Raw genomic sequence first — 21,534 nt, 5'->3', positions numbered from 1 at the left:
GATCAACTTCGACCCTCACGGCTCTCGCCATGTGCCAACCCCTTGTTCGCCAAGCCAATCGCCGCGTGGCCGGAAGAGACACCCCGGGATTAGCACCGGCTTGCTGGATGAATGCAGCTCCAGCTGCCGGTCTTCAAGAGAGTCTTCGACTAACCTTCATGCTGGAAGATCTCTTTGAGGGAGAAATAGTGGTCGAAGACCAACTGGAACAGCGCACGATGGAACAGCGCACGAGCACAAGCCTACTGTTCGATGAATGGTCATCCATATCTCATCAATTAACTAGAATATACAATATGGAAATCCATGAGATCAAAGTATCAATGAAGGGACATCTTTTCTTCGTGATGCGTACGGCTTCCGCCATGCAAAAGGGGTATCATGTGCCGCGCCACTCCAATCAAACAACGTTTCCGCGCACCTGCTTCACCTTCTTGACGTTGATGTCTCTCCACATGGCAACGGAGCCAAGTGCACCAACCAACAGGCATACACTGGTGATGAGCATGATGCGCTGCGAGTCTCCATAAGCACGCTGGATTCCAATGCGCTCAGGAGATCCGACAGGGTAGCCGAGCTGCGAGTAGATATCTCCGTAGATTTGGTCGACAGGAGTTCCTGCGGGCGTGTACTTCGCAATATTCTTCTTGAAGGTTCCGGTCCAAATGGCTGATGCGACGGTGTAGCCAACCGTGGAGCCAATGCTGCCAAACAGATCGAGGACGGCAAAGATGACTGCGACATGCTGATGATCAGAGGGAGAAAGCATGGCCATCTCTCCGCAGATGACGGAAGGACCACCCGCGAAGGCAACAACTGCGTAAGTTAGTAAAATGAGATACTTGCAACGCAACGGGCAACTTACAGATCTGGGTCATGACAACGTATCCAATGTCCTTATCCGGCTGACGGAAATGGATCATGAGGCCAACACCAAGCATCATAAGAGGGATGCAGAAAAAGAGGGCGAATGGCTTGAAACGTCCAGTCTTGTAGATCAAGCCAGAGATGATGAGGGAGAAAGCGCAGGATCCGGTACGGTAAATGTTGCCGATGTAGGTGGCCTGTGAGACAGAGGTGTTCCAGACGACCATGAGCATCGAGTTGAAGAAAGAACCCCAAACGGCCGAGTTGAAGAATAGAAAGACAAACATCAATCCGCCGAAGAAGACGGTTCGGTCCATTAGCAGGGAGAAAGGGATGAAGGTGACTGGGGCCCAGAACTTCTCGTAGACAGCAAAGAGAATGATCAGGAGGAAACCGATGATGATGAAAGAGATGATCATGGGGGAATGCCAGCCATCGGCCTGGTAGGAGTACAAGCTGAATGGCAGGAGGAAAAGAGCCATGCCGGTAGCAAGAATGAGGATGCCCAAAGCATCCACCTCAACAAGGAACGCCTTGACTTTGGAAAGAGAGACGTTCTTAATAGCGCCGCGGTCCTGAATGACACCCTGCTTGATAGCCTTGCGTTGGTTCCAGAGAAAGAGACCGACCAGAGGACAAATCACGACGGGTGCAACGATGGACCAAATGCCCAGACCCCAGCGCCAGCCAATGCCGCCCTCCTTGAGAAGACTCTCGGTAATCGGTCCGGCAGCCCAAGTCAGGAAGATGTAAGGCGACGTGGCGAATGATAGCATGAGGGCTCTGCTCTTCAATGTTGAGGTATCGGCGATGAAAATGGTAATGCAGTAGCTAAGGCCCTGGGATCTGTGATGTGTGCATTAGCCGCTGATTCGTCTGATGGAAAGATGATGTCTTACCCAGTGGAGTAGAAGACCTGTGCCGCGGCATAGGTCTGGACATTTTTGCATGCCGCCATCATGATGAAACCGAGCATCCAGCACACAAGCATCAAGGAGAGACCTTGAGGACGGCCCCAGGTGTCAAGAATCTTGGCTAGGGGTAGCTTGATGAGACCAGCAATCAGAGTTGACATGATGCTCGTTGCTGCTGTCAGAGAGTGCAGCTGGAAGCTGCTGGTGACGAATGGCGTCAGGACACGAATGGAAACTTCTTGGATGGCGGTGACAACGTAGAAGAGCCAGATGCTGAATGGATTGTTAGTAATAGGTTCCCAAAAACACCCACTCAAGCGACTCACAAGATGTAGGCAATGATCAGGTCGCGCTTTGTCCAGACGGCCGTCATGCCCTCAACCTTGGCAACACCAGCTTGAACATCTTTGCCCACGAGGTCCTCCTCGCTTGACTTCTCGGCTGTGTTTCTCAGCGACTTTTCATCGCCGGCCGGCAAAGGCTCGGCTGGGTCAACGGCCACCTGCTCCTCGGCGGGAGCCTTCTTGGAGAACAAACCCATTATCGCTGTGTTGTCTATTCGATTGATCGTCTTATTGAAAGTCGGCTTCGTTTGTCGATTAAACCGAGCGGGACCCAGGCTCGGCGGTACAGTAGAGCAACAAGGAGGCTCGTTTCTTGCTGTCGTGAGAAGGAATGCAGCTGGGAGCGACACAAGCTACCCGATGGAGGGCAGCGTGGCAAGCTGGTTATATAGAACATGGTACGGGACCCTCCGGCAAACCCATGCAAGGACATCGGCTCGGCGATGCGATGTTGAAGGTTGATTTTGACGGATGCCAACGCTAAGGCAGAGGCGAGAGCCACACACACCTCCACCATGCCCAGGACTAGCAACAACAGGCTCGTGTGCCTGGACGTCCAGCTCTCACCCGCGCAAAAGAACCCTTTGGCGGTTTTGGGTGGTGGGGAAGGGTCCACGGGATGGCTAGGATCAGCGGTGGCCGACGGACGGTTCTAGGTTGTGGTAAGCAAGCCAGACCACGCCGGTGTTCCACTCTGACAACTTGGGCTGTAGTGGTGCCATTCCTTGTCTTCTGGTACGGATGGCCGCAGAATTACGAAATCGAGTCAAGGGAGATGGGTTTGACCGGTGCAGGTCGTTGGGCGCATTCCGACGGAGTGGAAAGACATGTCGCAGGCGGCAGTCGACGTGAAAGGAAGCCCTCCGACAGCATGAGAGTCTTGGAGGATGATTCGAATGGACAGCTGAATAGTGGAAAGAGGTCTAGTTGCTTGGCGTTGCAATGGTGAATCGTGCGTGCGGATGCGTGAAGGGTGGAAGGCTGCCGTTAGGAGCCGATGCGCCGAAAGAAGCCCTAGCTGCAGCTCGGTTACCAGTGTCGGGTCAGTTGTTGGTGGCATCGATCCATGGCCTCACATGTCAGATTGGTCGGAAAAGAGCTCGCTGCCACTTGTCTCGGGCGTTGGCGAGTGGATTGCTGTAAGAAGCTGGCCTGATTCGAGCTCGGGGGATCGCCGGCTCATGTGGCCTTGGTTTCCCTTTCCCAGCCTTAAGCTAGGGACGATGATTCTGTGGCGAGAGACGGAGGATGACCGGGTGTTGGCGCCCTCTTGTCGCAAGATGTTTGCATTCCTGACGCAGCCGAAGCCATTCGAGTAGTCTCGAAATCGTCAAGTCCAGCTTGAGCTGTACCTAGCAGAGGCGGCCGACTGGACGGAGCCATCGCCCTCAACGGCGGAGCCAGCTGGACAGAAGTTCTTTGGAGTTGCGGGCCTTTGCGAGCATCCGGAGCCCGAAAGTACCCCAACCGAGGCACCAAATAAAGACAGAAAAAAGCTTGACTTCAAGGTTGACCAGGGGTTAGTGGAGGAGGAAAATGTGACGTGAACTGGGCCGGGCACGAGAGGCCACAGTTCACGGGGGGCTGCTGCTAATTGGCAGGAGAAGGGGGACAGGTCGTGCTTGCTATTTGGAAAATGGAACCTGCCTTCCCAGAACAAGCAGAGCATCGGGAAGGAAGGATCGAACTGGAAAACTGGAAGGAGCGATCAGTGGTGGACGCACCCCACCCACTCCTGCAGGGAAGGAGGTCCCCCAACGGCGGCCATTGGTTGGTCCATCGCCTTTTAGTGTCACTTTAGGCGGTGGGGCCGTTCCAATGGCGCTGATGCAAATTTTTTATCTGATTCGGCCCCGCTTTTAGCAATCTTATCAGATCATCAGGCTCGCTGACTGGCCGACAACATCCGCCACTTCCACCTCGCCTCTCCGTGATTCCATCTCCCATCCAGTGTGTCAATCATTCATCCCGATCCCCAGACCCAGGGAAGGCCCCACGAATACCGCTTTTCTACAAGTGTCTTCCGCGTGCCGAGCAGCGTTACACTCGCGCCAAGTATCTGCATACAAAGTCACTGGTCTCAGAGAATCGTGGATATCATGGACTCAACGACAACGTCGCAGCTTTTGGCATTGATAATGGGAAAGCCATTCGACAGCCGTACTGACTCCGAACAGTTCCGCATGCCACGGCGCCAACATGCCAATACGGCCGAAAATCGGCCTTGATCAAAGCCTCACCCGAAATCAATGCTTAATGCGCGCTTGCTGTGCCGCAAGACCATCCACGGATGTCTCGTGAGCCCTGCATACCATTCTAGTCGGGCGGCAGTCGGACCCAGGTTCATGCACCGGCGTCGGTGCCTGACAGAAAGCGTCTCTCAGCCTTCTGAGGATAATCTCATGGCCTGTCTTCGCCCTCGATCGTGGCGATGTCTCGGAAGTTATGCGTCCTGGTCCCAGAAGACGGGAATCATGCCGCTTAGCCGTCACGTCAGCGTCCCTTGCCGATCTAGACGCCTCCTCCCACCGGCGAGAGAGCACTAATCCAGATTACTGGGCCACCGGCCCTTCGAAGTCGATCAAGTTGCCGCTGGCTCTTTGAAGGAAAGGGCCATTCCATGAAGCGCGATTGCCGATCCAGCATGAGCGCTACCCGGGAGCATGACAGCGTCTCGGGACCCAATTCCCGACACCTTGATTGCATATTCCAGCGCGGACTGTACTGAGACCCAAATCGCGGCGGTGCCACGCGACAATACGCGGATCGTCAACCCACAATGACCCAAGCTGGCGATGCCAAGAGGTTGGCAGCCTGCCAACCCGAAGTCCAAGCAATCTTTCAAAGTGGCGCCACGGAGCCCCGGATCCCATCGCAAGGCGTCTTGCGACTTTGCTTCAGGCTACATGATATCTTGCAGCCTTCAGCTTTGAGGCCAACCCGTATCCATCGCCGGAGATGATGGCTACCCAGCAACGGAGACGGTCCACCAACAAGACCGATGCGACCATTCAAATGACAGGAGTCACAGCACCAATCCTACAAGTAGTTTTGAATGCCAAATAACCCAAGACCGTCCCATTTCCCGTGTCGACTTCGCCCCAGGAAATTCTTGCCGCAACAGGAAGCTACTGCATGCAAACTCCCTCCACCGACATCGGCCCACCATCAAGGGTGTCGTGGGGGCGTCGAACCCAGCTTACCACGCTGGAAATAATCTGACAACAGACAACGCGTCCTGTAGGCTGCCCAGACCAGCGCGCGGAGCATTTGCGGCCCCATCCGCAGAACGAGCATCTTTTAACGACACCTCTTCCCGCGCAAGGTGGCACGCGAATACCAAAGATCTTTCCAGACGACTAGAGACTATAAGATGCCCGGAGTCGCGCCCACATCACGCGTCGTTCGGGATGGAATTTACCCTCATTTGTATCAGCAACAGCGTCCTCCCGTCCATAGACCCGTGTTAGTGGCGGCCGCCCGTGGAAGCTAAGCGCTACGCTGGACGTTTGTCGAAACAGATGCTATTTTACGCGAGAGAGTGGCCAACTTCGCGTTCACCTGCCCCCAAGACAACCGTACATCTCACCCAACACGAAACAATTTGTCATGGTTTTCTTCCAGTTGTGTTGGGCCATGAATGGACTGTTTACCACTTTCAGAGCCTGCACCGGTTCACACCCACTCACTGCCACTGAGCGAGCGCTATCTATGCTATCTATCGGCCCGAGATCCACAATACAGTAATTTGCGGCATGTCTAGATACTCAATCCACGCTTTCGAGCGATCAAGTGATCAGAGTCTTGACGTGATGAACGAGAATATGAACGAGAATTTCGCTGGGCCTGGAAATGGTCATGATGGCCAGCCGTCCGGCAGGCGACGTGCGGGTCCCGGACCACGGTCACCTCCCGGTGCTCGGTCGGGCCTCTTTTAATATGATATCCTCTGTCTTGACGTGAACCGAGGGACATCGCGATTTCAAAGGCGTAATGAAGACGAGATAATGCCGTCCTGCAGCTTCCCACGATCATACCAAACCCTAGCCAGGCTCGCCGTGCGAAATCATATCTTGCATATACAAACTCCCGCAAAGTGACAGCTCATGCAGAGCCTTCTCCATGTCGAGTGTTGACTCTGAGTCGGGCAATCGCAATGCCATTGGAATGGCTAGGAAGATTCTCACTCCAACGGGCCCGTTGCTGCAAGTCCATCAGCACAGTTCTCCAAAATGGCAGAGCACGATTTTCTCCTGTTGGATGCGAAGCTGCTGTATGAGTCCATGAGGCCAGCCTCTCTCGCATCACCTGCTTGCAAACTTCGTCCTCGACCCCATACTTTGGTTGGCACCATTCGAGAGACTCCCAGACAGGAGCCTTCTCCCCATCACCTGTACATTGTCGAACTCGGTTCCATTGATTACCAGTACCGCCTCATCTTGCTCCACGGTTGCAGACACTCCATGATCCAGGAAGGACAAAAGCCGTTTTGTAAGCCCTCTGGTCTTCAGAAAGAGATGCCAAATATTCGCGTCCGCTGCTTGAGTGTGGCTGAAAGTCCGGCACCCAGTTCGGCAACTCACGGATTCCTATCCTCCGGGCTGTCTGAAATCAATCCCAGAGGCCTGAGGATCTTCGTCTATACAAGCAACTTGAAGAAAGCGAGTCTGGTGGATCTTCTCCGTATTGTAGCGGTATTCAGGCACAGCGTCTGAGGTCCTGTCAACAAGACCTGATATACCCATGATCTTCAGCTTTGAATTAGAGGATAACCTATCCCAAGATGCGATCACCGCCCACAGGAAGGTGATGATGCCTCGTCTCCATCATGGCTCTGTAAAAGGCCAATCCATCGGGCCCAGCCGCAGCGCGATGGACGCGTCGAGGCAGGGGCCTTGCCAAACATTGGATTAGCCCGAGTGCAGTACAGACCTGGAGAGCTTTGAAAAGCATGATATGGCGATTTAGACCCGCGCATGCAGTCGACCTTACGTCCCAGCAAGCTCATTTGCCTGCGTCCGCCTCGGCGTCCACCACCGACGCCTCAATAGGTTGCTCGCTTCTCTCAATTCATGCGCGGCTTCGGTGTCCTGCACAAGGCGGTGATACCTCTTGAGTTCCTCCCTGGGCGAGGGAAACTTCATCACAAACTTCTTCACATGAACCTTCCTGTACTCTGCTCCGGAGGAGATGGGCTGCAGACGAGTAGGAGGAGGGCGCGGTTCGCATCGCGCTCAACCGCTGTGTCGACGCGACTGGACACCCTGGATCGCTCCGCTCCGCTCCGGACCCGGGCAATCTTCGGTGACAGGACTGTTGGTCACGCCGAAGGAGGCGGGGTTTTTGAAAAGTCCATGGTCCATCGTTCACATCGACTCATGCATCACCAGCATGTCGCGATGAACACAGAATGATCCATGACAACATCAAAGACCGGCTCAAACTTTGCTCTAAGCTTGAATACTTGATATCCTTTGCGATAAACCTAGGCGCGGGAGTTTTGATTACAGTCAGGTGCAGCCAGGAGGGGAGTGCTCTGGGTATCTGCAGTCCAGAGCTCCTAAGGTATCCAGGGACGAAGGAGACACTGGCGAGAGCATAAAGGGCGCTCTAGAGGACAGAATAGGCCGGAAACAAGAAGTAGCCGAGTTCTTGAGGGAATATGACGGCTATCTCTAAGCCTGTGCATCACTGTCTACAATGTCGCAGGCGTTGTAGGAGGACCTGGGGGCTGCTAAGACTCCTATGTCTCGGTCGCTTGAGAGGTCTGGACTTCGCGGGGTACCTGACAGCGATTTCACTCATCCACCAAAATTAAAGGTTGGACTTTTGGGCCGTGAGGTGAATCAAACTTGATTTCTGTTCAGGCGGAACCTCGACAAAAGAAAAAGCCCTTGACGTCCCCAAAGCACTTTGGACATACTCTTTCGCAACCTCCTCCTTTTGCCTTTCAGGGAGAGTACACGGATTACTCCAAGTACTCATCAGAATGGTGTTGAAGTGGAAAAGACTTCCACACCCGGCATGATTGCCTCCATTGATGAGCTGCTAAAAAAGCACAACCCCGCAGGCTTCGTCAATCGGGTGATTTTCAATCCCGCGATGACGACGAATGCATCTGCCGAGATCCGAGTAATACGAACGCTCTCCGTGTTGTTCGCGCACCTGACTGTGGAAGAATGATCCGAGAGCGAGTTTACCGGCGATAATTCCGAGGTGAAGTTCTGTTGAACCGTCGTGGACGCGACTGACTATTGGTGCCCGCAGAGAACACCGGAAGTCAATTCGTATTGTTGACGCATGGATACTTCCTTAGACCATCAACAACATGCAATCTATTCTGCTCGCTCCTATAATCCATCCTATAGCATAAAACCTCGATTTCCAGAGTAAATGGCTGAAGGCCTTGAGTATGCATAGTTTGGGCCTGAACGGTGCTTACTGAGACCCAAAGCTTAAATATTGTGCTTCTCGAGGAGTTCAGCCTAGGTGCCTTTGTCCGCAACTCTAAATCCGCACTTAAAAATTGCCTTTCGTGATATTATGAATAATCAGTAAGCTAGCCAAGTCTTCTTACTTTGCATTCTGTTCCGCCCTACTCGCCCTAAGAGGGGTAACTTGAGAGTGTGCTGATCTAACAGTTGGGGCACACCATCTCACGGAGACGGCCGTGCGCACCGCCAGGGCAGGCAACTTCAATGTCTAGTGTAGTGAGTGACCACGGGCGAGCCTGAGATGAACTGCCGACAATGCAGGCCACGAGCCAGGTATCGATAGCTTATGTTCAGGTGGGATACGCGTAAAGCTTCGTCTGCGTGGCTAGGAATTCGGATGACATCTTCTCCGTTTCTAGCGAATTCAGCATGCGTAGACATAACCCTCGACATCGATCCCTTCCGAAGAATGACCCTTATGTTCTCACTGAAGACCGACCCAAATACGTGTTATGTATGCGGGAATGACACAAAAACAAAAGAACATTGAAGAGAAACCCAAAGAACGTGAGTCGCGAGATCTTCTTCTTGACCTTCTAGCCTTTGGGTGACTATGCGGGCTGATTTTGAGGGGGTAAGTAGCAGTCGAGTGACCGCGGCAGAGCGCCGAAGGGCTAACAGACCGTCAGTATCTGTGTTAAATATTCTAAGCATCTTCTAAGCAGCTTGCAGAACAACTGGGGTTATCATCAGCCCTCGAAATTTCTTGAAACTGGTACGAAGATCCTCAAGAGGTAAAACAAGACGACCTTCATCAAAATGCTTGTCTTGAATGTCTTCTTCCTCATCATTGTTGGTCCGGCCATATCGGCGCCAGTAGCCCGCTTGCGGGACGAGGCAAGACTGGTTACAGCAGGCACACCTCCAACACCTCCAAAAGGGATGACCGGAAAGGTCCCGGCCGTAGCTGTAACGCCAAACCCGCAGCAGGAGCAGGAGCCGAATATCCCCGAAGCCCCCGAGGCCCCTGAAGCTCCTGATACCTTCGATGCTCCTTATACCATCGATCCTCTGCCATATCATAACCCTACCCCCGAAGTCGCGAACTATCCCAACGCTGCGAACTATCCCGACGCTGCGAACTATCCCGACGCCGCAAATCATCCCGATGCTGCCAACTATCCCGTTGCTGCCAGCTACCCCGATACTGCTAGCTACCCTGGCTCAAAGGCTGAAGTCGATCCACCACCGCTGAGACGACGACGAGTTCTTCCCCTGGCTCCACGAAGAGACCCGAAACAACACGCCGCCAACGTGGAGGCGATCAACGACCGGAAGGCCTTCCACGCATCTCGCGTTGAGAAGTGGAACTACACTTGGGGCCATTATCCAGTCACTAGGCAGATGGGGCAGCCTGTACAGCCAGGCACGCCGGGTACGGGAGGTGGCCACCATATCAAGTCTTGCCCGGCAAATAAGGACTATTCCAAGTGTATCACTCATTGAGATACAGGGCTTGCTGAGCTTGGGTTATGAGAGATTGGGTTTGTGCTGCAGCAATGCCCACCCAGCGCGTAAAACAGATGGAATTGGAGCGAGTACGATCAATGTTCCGTTACTCATTCCACATCTCCATAGACACTCAACTAAATTCCAAGTTCTAGCTTGGTGTCATCTGTATGAGCTGTTAGATGTGTCGGCTTTTTTGCAAGAGGCCTGAAAGAATGGTTCTGAGAGCTTGTTGTCCATCATTGCCACGTACAATCCTCAGCCTCGAGCCTAACTTAGAGTCCTCAGCAAGTAGCAGAAGTAACATTCGACCAGTCATACCTGAATACACGATGGTGTATGGTAATATAGGTCGCACAAGACTACCTACTCGATGCGCTGAAAAAAGCGTTGCAACGGTCCCTGAATATTGTCCTATGATCATGCCTTACGGTTCCTAAACCGTCCAGCTTTTCGCACTCCGCCCCAAAGACTCACGTCCGAGAGGGCTTTTCATGCGTCAAAATCAACTTAGGTCGCTACATAGTAGTCATCAATGCTCCGTTTCTTCTCCTCCGTTCTTATTTCTAACACAGACCAACTCATTCCCATAAATATTGCGGGCTTCAGTCCAACGATCAGCTGCACTAATGTCGCGCGAGACGAGTGACTGCTTTGTTTATCAGTGAGCTATAATTTGAAATGAAGGATGGAGTTCACGTTTGTGTTATACCCGCCTCAGCTCTTGTGCGGAATAGCCCGGACATACCATACCAAGGGCATCCCTGAGACTTCTCTCTGTCGCGGTTGGGTGCCCTGACCTTCCATCGCCTGATGGACGAAGAGAAAGCTTACACTAAGCGATCCGGATACATTTCCGCGCTAGGCCCTTGAAAATACATGTACGGATACACACTGCTGGTTCGTTCCGATTGAATCCTTGTCTCGGGATCTGGTGGGGACAACTCGAGTTAGGAGAACTTCGCCGACGCGCACCTTGACACCCTCCTGTCTCTGCGGTCTCATGTGTGAGAACGGAGTAGCTGTTGCTTCCATTGAATTGACGACTTCAGCTGGACGTATAAAAACGAGAAATGCCCCAACAATATGCAAATCTGGTGGTCATGGGTGGATTGCAGCACAGATGAAGTCTTTATCTGATTTTATAGGACGGAATCATGCTCTCAATTAAGCTTGAGAATTTATCGTAGGGACTCAGTTAAAGGAGAATCCGCACCCCCCTTGCTCGCCAAAGTTAACTCAAGCACCGATTAGTCGGCTCAGTACTGGGTTAAAGAGGATCCAAAACAGAACGTCTGATCGGTCTGACAGGGGGGATTCTCCTTTAACTGACTACCTACGGTAAGAGCAGAAGGGGCCTGCAAGCACAATTTCCTTCATGTCTTGTTAAGGGTTGTATACCAAGTTTAAGTGCGCAAATCGTGGACGCCGCCTGCTGCGGCTCGGTGTCACTGCCTGTTGTGTCTGTTAGTCCTTCCCAGCGCCCTATTTAGAAGTCTTATTTAAAAGGCACTGGGGTATAAACCCGCGGGGAAAGTTTTTCATGTAAAGGAACGCTTTCGAGCCTCCTAGTCCGGTGATCGAAGGCGCCCTAAAGTATCACAAAAGACATCCTGTGAGTTGCAAGGGGTTGAATAACCAGGACGTTGGAGATTCTGACGTGTCTCGCCAGCGCCAATCAACGATTAGGTTTCCGTGGCTTTCAAATAAGCATGTCTGCTCACGACTCGCAGCTTTGCGAAACCGAGAAGTAGGCTTGTCATGAGTGGATGCGCGTGGTCTTCAGAGGCGCGAATCGTGACTCGCAACACTCCTTTACTGGGTTTAGCAACTGTCGGGGCCTTCGCACTCCCCGAGCGTGTTAATTACGATAGGCAGATATGCCCCTCCCATCACGGTTGCTTGTGTCAGGCACAGATTGTTCCAGGTTGAAAATTGTCAAAATTTCACAGATTGGATTGATAGTGAGGCCTTGCCAACTTCATAAGATATCCTTGGTCAAGGGGCAAGTCCTAGTTGCGCGTGGAGCGTGCCAATACGGCTCCTAATCGAATACCCCAGGACAGGGTCCTCGGCACTGTGACCTAGAGCAATATGGTCAGGCTAATAAATAAACGAGTCTCCCAACTTACCTTAATTGTCTTTGTAACAAGCTTTTCTTCTTCATTGCCCCAGGCCCGTTAAACCTACAAAAACAAACCAACCAATCATCGCCAATTCGCCATGCATTCGACATCGCTTAGCTTCGTTCTTTCTTTGGTATTCCATTGGCTCACTGCCGTCGAAGGCGGTCCCCTCGGAAATGTTGCCTCTCGACAGGAATGCCGAGTCCTTACGAAAGTGACCTATTGGGGCATCGCATGCCAGGGGCAAGCACCTGTGTCATGTGAAGCCGGCCAAACCTATGGGGGTGTTGTGAGCTACAATGAGAAAACGACATTTCCCCCAAACTCAGTCTCGCTTTGCGAGGCAACGCTGGAGGTAATGATGATGTCGCATCTAACAGGGGCACTGGCTAATATTCTTACTAGTACAAGTGTTGCACTAGGTAGATGGGTTTTGGAAACACCAACTGCCTTCTATTACATCAACTGGCTACCCACAGATCATTCTATCACCACATAAATTCCAAACCGTGAGGACAAATTTGACCCCGTATGGGTGTCAAGGTAGGGAATAAGACCTAGCTCAGGCTTCTGCGCTCCGATGGGTTTATCACATGTCTAATGTGGCAGGCCAGCACTGTCTTTCTCTTCTTCCGCAGCGCGGCGCTGCGCACATCGAAAAAACTACCTCCTCTTTTTACTATTATTGTAGCTTTACGGTGTACCTTAGCTACTCAGACAACATCATGGGTTGGCTACGATGAAATATAGGACCTGCCGCTACCACGCTCTAATGAGAGTGGGCTTTGCCATACCATAATGACCACGATTGGTTCCTTGAACCGAACCCAATGTTCACATACACTTCACGATGCCATGCCCTAGCTATAGGTCTACAGCCAAGTCTTGTTGACTGTGGATCGTAGCGGCTTGCTGGACAAGATGAGCACTGCTGTGGAAAATATTGACCCAGTACTCTAGGCGACAATGGTCATTGTCACCTACTTAATGTCCTATATGTTTATCAACTCGCTCAAAAAGTAGACGGTCAAAAGAATCTTGGAGATTCTCTTCTCAATGTGCGTTTACGGTGACTGGCGTCGGTACCAGATGAACACCAAACTTCTCGATAGGCTGCTCATTGATCTACAGTTGATTTCTTCCTGCAACGAAGTCTCCAGTTCGTGACCTTACTATCGCCGTCCTTTGATGACGAATTCCGCGCAAATCAGAGGAAACGCCGCAGTGTTGTTTGTTGGGCCGAGGTACAATACAGCAAGATACAGGTATGGAAAAGAACCAAGCAATGATTGTTGGGCGCTCCAAGCGGCAGAGACAGACATAAAACCTTTGATACCGAAACATACCCCAGGAATGAGGCGTATCTGAGCTAAAAAGGGGTGCAATGTTTCCCCTATTGGCAGAAAGTGACAGATGAGGACCATAGTCCGAGGCACAGTCGAGAGCTATCATCGTTCAGCACAGTGTGCCGCGCGCTGAAACGCTTGGCGACTGCCGCCCGGTCAATACTCGGAATGGCATATTTGGACAAGCCCCAACAGTAGAACGAGTAGCGAACACGCCAAAATTTTCATAAAAGGGGGGGAACGAGGGACAAGTACGAGAAACCCGACATGTGGGGCCGAAAACGCGAATTTGACCCCGAGCCGTATGCCCCGGGACCCGCTTAGTTGTCCGGCGCTAGGCTTATCAACCCGCAACTCGATTGCCGTAGTCGCAGTGTGCCTTGCGATGTATTTCCTTCGAGGCTGTGTTGATTAGTCTGCTCGCATGAACGACCCCTTTCTGCTGCAGAGGTCAACAATGAAACTCCATTCCAGCACTTGAACTGTATGTTCAAAAGCCCTTAGGTCGCCGTCAATGTGATCGGACCAACTCATTCATCATCGATCTTTCCACGTGCAGATTCTTCATTGCTGTCTTTCTTTGATATCTCCAGTTATTAGATTTGGCATTCGTTCTTTCCAGACTGCCTGACAACGATCATTCGCTACTTATCACAACACCCAGAACACGCGTCGACCCAGCACACCATGGATCTGATAGTCAGGAATACTTCAGTCGCTGACATGTCAGAGGCAGCGGTTTTCAAACTCTACCACTATGATCCGACTATCGCTGGCGCCATTGTTTTCGTTTTCCTCTTTCTGGCGACCACTATCCTTCACTTCTGGCAACTGATACGATCGCGTTGTTGGTTTTTGATTCCTCTTGCAGTTGGAGGCGTTTGTAAGTCTGAACCGCTGTGCTTGGACAATGAAACTCCCACCTCTCCAAATAATGTGCTGATATTGTGTTGCTAGTGCAAGTAATTGGCTATGCAGCCAGAGCCAAGTCCGGCCAGGAGAGTCCAAACTGGTCCCTTGGACCTTACATCATCCAGTCGATTCTTCTTCTCGTAGCTCCTGCTTTGTATGCAGCAACTGTGTACATGGAGCTTGGCAGAATCATCACCGTCCTAGACGGAGAGGAGCATTGTCTAATCCGAAAAGAGTGGCTCACCAAGCTTTTCGTTGCGGGCGACGTATTGTCCTTTTTTCTCCAAGGAGGAGGTAGGTCAAACAAGGCTTTCCCACCTTCACGCCACATCGGTAACTAATAATATTAGGTGGGGGATACCAAGCCTCGGGAACTCTCGACGCCCTCAAAGCCGGCGCCAAAGTGATCATTGTCGGCCTTTTCGTACAGCTTGTATGCTTCGGCTTTTTCGTGGTGGTTGCGGTCGCTTTCCATCGCGCCATCAACAACTCTCCGACAGGACGATCCAACAGCACCATTCCATGGAGGAAGCATATGACTGCCTTATATGTGGGAAGTTTCCTGATTATGGTCCGTTCCGTCTTCCGTGCCGCCGAGTATCTCCAGGGGTTCGACGGCTACCTGCTTAAGCACGAAGCGTATCTCTATATATTTGACGCCTTGTTGATGTTCTTGGTCATGGTCTTGTTTAATTGGATTCACCCAGCTGAGATTGGAGCGATCCTGGCCGGAGGTGGTGGTGGCCAGCATTGGAAGATGGATAGCTTGCCTCAACATCACCACCACCAGCGTCTTTGAGGAATGGGCTGGAATCAAGGGTCTCATTAATTGCGTTGAGAAAGAATAAATAATCGGCGGTGGCAATGGCCGGTGGGGGGNGGGGGGGGGGATAATTGTATCTGATATATACGGATGGATAGAATAGGGAACTATGTGCCAACATCATTATGCCTTGGCTGTAGCCTCGCTTGATCCATATACGAACAAGTTATTTCAGCTCAATCCAACATACTCTATGGGCCACATTATCCACGACCTCCAGTAACTTCCAAGAAGATCATCTACCACCTCAACAATGTCTTTTCCCCAGCCCTCGAAGAACCAATAGTCGTCGAGAGCGTGCATAAAAGCCCCAAAATAGGCAAACAATATCAGTGCTGGTGGTTGTCGCTGGTGTAGAAGAGAGACATACTCCTGGGGTACAAAGTGGATGAATGTTGAAGGTCCCGCCCATTCTCTATTGAACCCCCATTGAGCAAGTGTTTGGGGGTTCATAGATTTAAACTGGAGGACGTACATGCGGCACTTCCTGAGGATGTGCAATGCCTCATCATAAGTCTTTGCATCATTACTATTTGCCCACGTCTCCTTGAGTCTACAAAGCTGGGAATCCACCGGCTCAGGCAATGCTTCACCAGGATCCAATTCATTCCAATTTCCGAGAGTCATGAGACTGCTCATTGGGCCATCTTTCAAAAATTGGTACGTTGGAATCAACACGGCGTTGATACCCCGCGTCATGGGTATCCACTCCATGCCAAGGACTCGGTCTCTTCGTAAACGAGCGGCGGTTCGCTCATCTTCATCTGGCAGCTGCTTCAAGATGCTGAAGACATAAATGATATTTAGAAGCGACCACGCGAACAATGCCTCGCTATTCTCCTTGTTGATACTGTTCGAGGCATCCTGAAACCCTCTGATAGCTTCTTCATGATGCCTAGTTGCCTCGACGACATAAGGGCTGTTCTTTGTCCCACTAATGTATGCGAGATGCAACGCAGCCAGGCTCAAGATAGCATGGGCTACGAATGGGTGTTCAAAACCTATCCGTGGGAAGGTTACTTGCCACAGAGAATCCACTGGGGCGCTTTTGAAGATGTCGATGCTGGTTGAAACTGTCCAGTGGTGTAGGAGTGCAAGATCATTGATTCCGAATGCAGGGGTATCAACAAGCGGCGCTCGTGATAGACTGGACACAGTAGCCGGAGTGGGAGCTGATGAAGAAAGATGTTCTGAGTAAGGAGTGGCTGGATCATGATTGGAAGAGCTCCGAAGGGGGAAATGAGCTGGTGGCCCCGATGTATGAGAGGCTGGTGTGAGGATAGCCGGTACTCGGGAAGGAGCAATGCCTGCGCCGAGAGACTTATCCGCAGATAAATTTATGTTGGAAGTACCTATCGGAGTATCATCGGTATGAGGTTGATGGCATCTAGTAGGAATGAGATTCACGCTCTCTCCAGGTCTGGATAGGTCTCTAGGCGTTGGGTTGCGCGATGAAGGTAAGGAAGAGCTTATTGCCGCACGTTCTGGGCGCCTCCTGTCCTCGGCGTACTCACAAACAGCATCTCGCCGAACGCAAGCTCTGCACGCCGGTCTTTCCTCGGTGCACTGGGAGAATCGGTGTCAGAAAGTAATCGGCAGGATTGAGCTTAGAGGTCGTCGTACCTTGACTCGGCGGTGCCGACACTGTAAACACCCAGTGGTCGTCTTCGAATGTGGCTTTCGTGAATAACGACGACCCGTTTGCCGTTCGGCTATTCCGTCCGATGAAGGCATAATCTTTGCGGAGCGGATGGCAGGTCGCGCTGACAATGGGTGAACGAGAAACGGAGGCGAATGGGGTGGAAGGGGGAGGTTGGGGAACGAAAAGGTTGATGAACGAGGAACGAAGGCAGCAGCATGTGAACGAGGATCAAAGGACTAATCCTGTGCTCAAGGCGCCACCTTGACCTGTGAATGGCCGAACAGTGGGCAATGTGAGACTTGCCGAGTAATGTTCGGGCTAATGCCGAATGCGATAGTCCGAGGTCCTCGCACATGTGCTCGATGGTTCTGGCTACTCATCCACCTCGCTCCAACGAACTAATTTCTCTTCTGGTAGTGCACTGATGATGGCATTTTGTTTTGGGAACATCCTGGGTATCAATATTCTATGCTATCTAACGCGTCTTCTAATGATGTCTTCATGAACCCCAACATTCCCAGTATTTGGCATCAACCCCCACCCCCCCTCCTCAAGCATTCAGTGGCGTCGATTTGCGCCTCTCGTCCAATACGTAGTCGCTAGATCCCGAGGTGTCACGACCATCCACAGATTGCGCCCGTTTCTTCGGTTCCAACTCCTGCACGTACCAAACAAGGAAGATTGCCATGACAATCGCCATGAGCAAGGTGTCGAAGATGTACAAGAAGATCTCGTGTGAAATGAGATATCCCTTGTTTCCTTGCAGATACTCGACAACTCTGAATACGCTTCGAATGAGGATGATGGCGCTCGTCGCATACAGCACATAGAGATAGCGCCTCCATGGAGTGCCTCTCTCAAGTGCAATGGTGGTCGGGTTGCGGCTCAGTCGGGCGTGGAAGAGTAGAGAAGTGACGACGAAGAACCCGAAGACGATAATCTGGACAAAAAGACCAGCGATGATGATCTTCTCTCCTGCTTCGTACAAGTCTAGTGTGCCTGCAGCTTGGACACCGCCACCTCCAGCTTGCAAGGTAAAGGCGACAACATCACCCGCCACAAATATCCGAGTCACCCAGTTGACTGGGATTAGCAACAAATGTTCGGCCTTGACAGTTCGGATGAGTCGACCCAGGATCATGTAAATCGAAGCGGCGTACAGCGCCGGCGCGACGAGGATTAGGATGGCTTGAATAACGAAGCCGCAAATGGACAGTGTGTCAAAGTGACTCCATATACGACCACAGTATCCGATTGTTTGGACTATAAGTGCATTGTTAGTTGATCGCTCTTGAGAATGACTTTGAAAGCTCTTGGCGGACTCGCTGAGCATAGTTGAGATGATGGAAACTTACACAAGCCACCGACGGTAAATGCAGTAAAATAGAGAGCTCTTGCTCTGAAGATGCGCCATGTATGCAATGCGGTGAGGGCGGCAAAAACCGCAACACTGACAATCGCAGCTGGGAGAGACGGCGTGTAGCGATAAAGCTTGAAGTCAAAGGCTGCCGCGGCAGCTGCTGCGGCATCTTGAGCACTTGACTCATCCATCTTATCCGAATTGCTAGATTTCTGAGACGAGCTCCGGCTAAGAAGCGAAAGATACCTAGAGTTGATGTTGACTTGAAGGAAAGAACGATACGTTCAACGGATGCCACTTGAGCGCTCACGAGAGCATTTTATTGACCAGTCCATACGCGTCTTATTTGAGTTGCTTTCGCGGTGTCCCCGACGACTTGTGCAAACTCACCCTACCCAGCAAGCCCTGGCTGTGTGACAGGCCAAGAGCACGCCGAATTGCCCGGTGGTTTCCCAAGGCCGCCAAATTCGTAGTCTCGTATATGTGTGTCGCATTGGGCCCTCAAAGTGTCGAAAAAAGAACATGGACTTACATGCAGTGAAAGATACTGAACGAATCGAGAACGTGACGCGTGAACGAAGGGCCATAGTCCGAACTCGCGCGGATGAACGAAGAACGAGGTGGGTCAGCCCGACCTCGTTCATGAACGAGGTGTCTAAGCCACCGAGTCCGCGGCCACCCGCTCGAACGGAGTCCCACCAATTTCACAAGAGAGGAAACTTGGGGCAGTAAATTTGCTCTGTACAAGAATCCAAGGGCTGCGGCGTTGTACATTCCCTCGCATTTGTCGTACTTCTCGCTGTTCATACGAGCTGCCGGCGTTTTTCCCCTTAAGCTTATTGCCGTGGACCCTTGTCTTTCCATGCATGCTGTCCTCGTTACGCGAGTGAGTACTGGCTAAGCTAGATCATCCCTCATAAACGCCTGATTTACCAAATGACGTGACACCAAATCGGACACCAGGCTATGCCAGCCAGCTACCTTAAATCTTCTAAGTCGTAAAAGCCGTATCGAAAGCCGAACCCTTTTAAAACGCGTATTGGTTTCCACATGCAGAAAGATCATTGCCGGTCTCTCAGTCACAGATTCTCTTACTTTCCCAATCACCATCCAACACGTCATCATGGCCGAGGAAGTTAGCCTCGCCATTCCAGAGGATTCTGGGTACTCTACGACATCAACTCCATGTGGCACCTCGGAGCTGAAGAAACACAGGAACAGAAGCACGGGAAAAAGGGTATCACACAAGAAGTCAAGGACAGGCTGCAGAACTTGCAAAGGAAGGAAAGTGAAGGTGAGCTTTTTTGCGACATCACCATCACTGTTACGCGTAATTGAAGCTCACGCCGCTATGAAAAGTGCGATGAGCATCGGCCGTCGTGCTCGCGATGTGAAAGATTACAGTTGCAGTGCGAATATCCGACAGGTCCGCCAGATCAAGAACCCAGTCTAGCGCAGAGCCCATCTACAACATTTTATGGCGGCGACCTAGATTTCTTGCAACTCGAGCTTCTTCACACTTATTCAACCTTCACCTATACCACGCTCTCATGGTCGCCAGCACTCAGAGACTTTTGGAGGGTCACTGTCCCAAGCCTGTCACTTAAGCATACCTACTTGATGCGGTCTCTTCTCGCAATCCCAGCCCTTCATATGGCTCAGACTAGACCGAATGACCGCAGTCACTATGTGTCAGCTGCCCTGGAATATCACCGGGTTTCCTCGGAAACTGCTAGACACATGCTTGAGAGGTTCTCGGGTGACCACGATGGTGTGCCTCTGTTCCTTTTCTCTGCATTGAACGTCATTATTGGTATGTATTCTTGCACGAGTAAGAAGCAACATGAAAACTAAGAACATGATTCTAGTGCTGGCCACCCCGCAGAGATCCTCAGATGGGTCGATATTGGACGAAGATGCCAGCTTCCACGACTTACTTGCTGTGCTCAAAGGAATGAATGGAATTCTCAGACACTCTTGGGGCAGTCTTTCCGATAGCCCTCTCGCCCCTTTGCTAAATCATGGGGCCGAAAGATGGGTGTTCCAACAACAACTCAGCCAAACCGAGATGGGCTATCAATCAACGGATAGCTCCTTGGATGAGCTAGCAGCTCGCCTGAACGCAGAGGTAGCGGACCTAAATGAACTGTCAGTCTATGCGAGGGTAATCGACATGCTGCGAGGTGCGACGCAATGGGTCCACTTATGGGAGGGTGCTGATGCATTGGTTTGGATATACAGATCCTTGGAAGACTTCATCCCACTACTTGAGCTTAGGACACAAGAGGCCCTCAGCGTGCTTGCCCATTTTGCTGTGATACTCAAGAGGTGCGAGAATCAGTGGTGGCTACAGGGCTGGGCAGTTCAAATTGTATCAGGGGTGTATCAGCAGCTGGATTATGACCACAAACATTGGATTTACAGGCCAGCAGCGGAAATAGGCTGGATATTGCCTAATTATCGTGAATAGAAATGTTTGGCCATGTCATAGTTGCAACTCAGGGCGCGAGAGAAAATCAGAATCCTTGGTGATCTTATCCTTCATAAGAAAGCAAAACAACCCAACTAAGACCAACGCTGTCCCATGACGGTTATGAGCCACCTTTCTCTTCAAGCAATTGAACCAGCAGCAGGAGGTTTCTTTCCAAACCTGGCGCTGAAAAAATCCATCACAGATCTTTTGAACCCAAGGACTGGGACCTCGGCCATCAAGCGTTCATGCAAGTCGACAGCTGGGCGAGCCCAGATTAAGTCCGCTTCGTAAGGGTTCACGAAGCTCGTGCGTTTAAACAACTTCCATCCACTAAAGGTTGCAATCGAAAGCAGAACCATACTGAAATGGTCGTAGGCCTAGCAGCTAAGAGCTATGCGACGTAGTAGTATATATATACCTAAGGGCGTATAGAGCTACTATAATTATATAACTCTATAGTTTTAAGGTTTATAATTTTAAAAGAAAAAAGAAAAAACTTCTTATTTATTTTATAGATCTAAAATAAAAAGAATAAAATTAAAAACTTAAAAATCTACTAAAAAAATAAGTAAATTTTACTTTTAATTTATAAAGATTAATAATAATATCTAAATTAATTTTTTACTTCTTAAAGAAAATTAATAATTTAATTTCTAAATACTAAAAATATTAAAAAATTTAATAAACTTATTAAACTTTATTCTAATTATTTTTAATTATTTTCTTTTTAGTTTTTTAAATTAAAAAATAATTCCCTATATATTTATATATATATAAAAGTATT

At 50.8% G+C, this 21,534-nt stretch overlaps 5 protein-coding genes across 5 annotated transcripts; 3 read left to right on the top strand and 2 right to left on the bottom strand.

Annotated features, from left to right (window-relative positions):
- Positions 1-400: 400 nt before the first annotated feature.
- GCG54_00000913 (Siderophore iron transporter mirB) lies at positions 401-2,322 on the bottom strand (the record flags this gene model as incomplete). The annotated part of the gene is made up of 4 exons (XM_045401044.1): positions 401-816; positions 866-1,713; positions 1,767-2,054; positions 2,108-2,322. The coding sequence occupies 4 exons, from the start codon at positions 2,320-2,322 to the stop codon at positions 401-403; spliced, it is 1,767 nt and encodes a 588-aa protein (XP_045258828.1).
- A 7,056-nt stretch (positions 2,323-9,378) lies between these two features.
- GCG54_00000912 (uncharacterized protein) lies at positions 9,379-10,065 on the top strand (the record flags this gene model as incomplete). The annotated part of the gene is made up of 1 exon (XM_045401043.1): positions 9,379-10,065. The coding sequence occupies one exon, from the start codon at positions 9,379-9,381 to the stop codon at positions 10,063-10,065; it is 687 nt and encodes a 228-aa protein (XP_045258827.1).
- A 4,162-nt stretch (positions 10,066-14,227) lies between these two features.
- Positions 14,228-15,251, top strand: GCG54_00000911 (Protein RTA1; the record flags this gene model as incomplete). The annotated part of the gene is made up of 3 exons (XM_045401042.1): positions 14,228-14,423; positions 14,498-14,746; positions 14,803-15,251. The coding sequence occupies 3 exons, from the start codon at positions 14,228-14,230 to the stop codon at positions 15,249-15,251; spliced, it is 894 nt and encodes a 297-aa protein (XP_045258826.1).
- Positions 15,252-15,446: 195 nt separating this feature from the next.
- GCG54_00000910 (Protein RTA1) lies at positions 15,447-18,468 on the bottom strand (the record flags this gene model as incomplete). Its single annotated transcript, XM_045401041.1, has 4 exons — positions 15,447-16,841; positions 16,899-17,038; positions 17,536-18,180; positions 18,273-18,468. The coding sequence occupies 4 exons, from the start codon at positions 18,466-18,468 to the stop codon at positions 15,447-15,449; spliced, it is 2,376 nt and encodes a 791-aa protein (XP_045258825.1).
- Positions 18,469-19,400: 932 nt separating this feature from the next.
- On the top strand, positions 19,401-20,747 carry GCG54_00000909 (uncharacterized protein; the record flags this gene model as incomplete). The annotated part of the gene is made up of 3 exons (XM_045401040.1): positions 19,401-19,571; positions 19,682-20,090; positions 20,146-20,747. 3 exons carry the CDS (start codon positions 19,401-19,403, stop codon positions 20,745-20,747), a joined length of 1,182 nt encoding a protein of 393 aa, XP_045258824.1.
- Positions 20,748-21,534: the final 787 nt, after the last annotated feature.

The sequence above is a fragment of the Colletotrichum gloeosporioides genome (genome assembly GCF_011800055.1).
Source record: "Colletotrichum gloeosporioides strain Lc1 chromosome Unknown consensus_83, whole genome shotgun sequence".
NCBI lineage: Eukaryota > Fungi > Ascomycota > Sordariomycetes > Glomerellales > Glomerellaceae > Colletotrichum > Colletotrichum gloeosporioides.
This window is presented reverse-complemented; position numbering and strand designations above follow the sequence as displayed.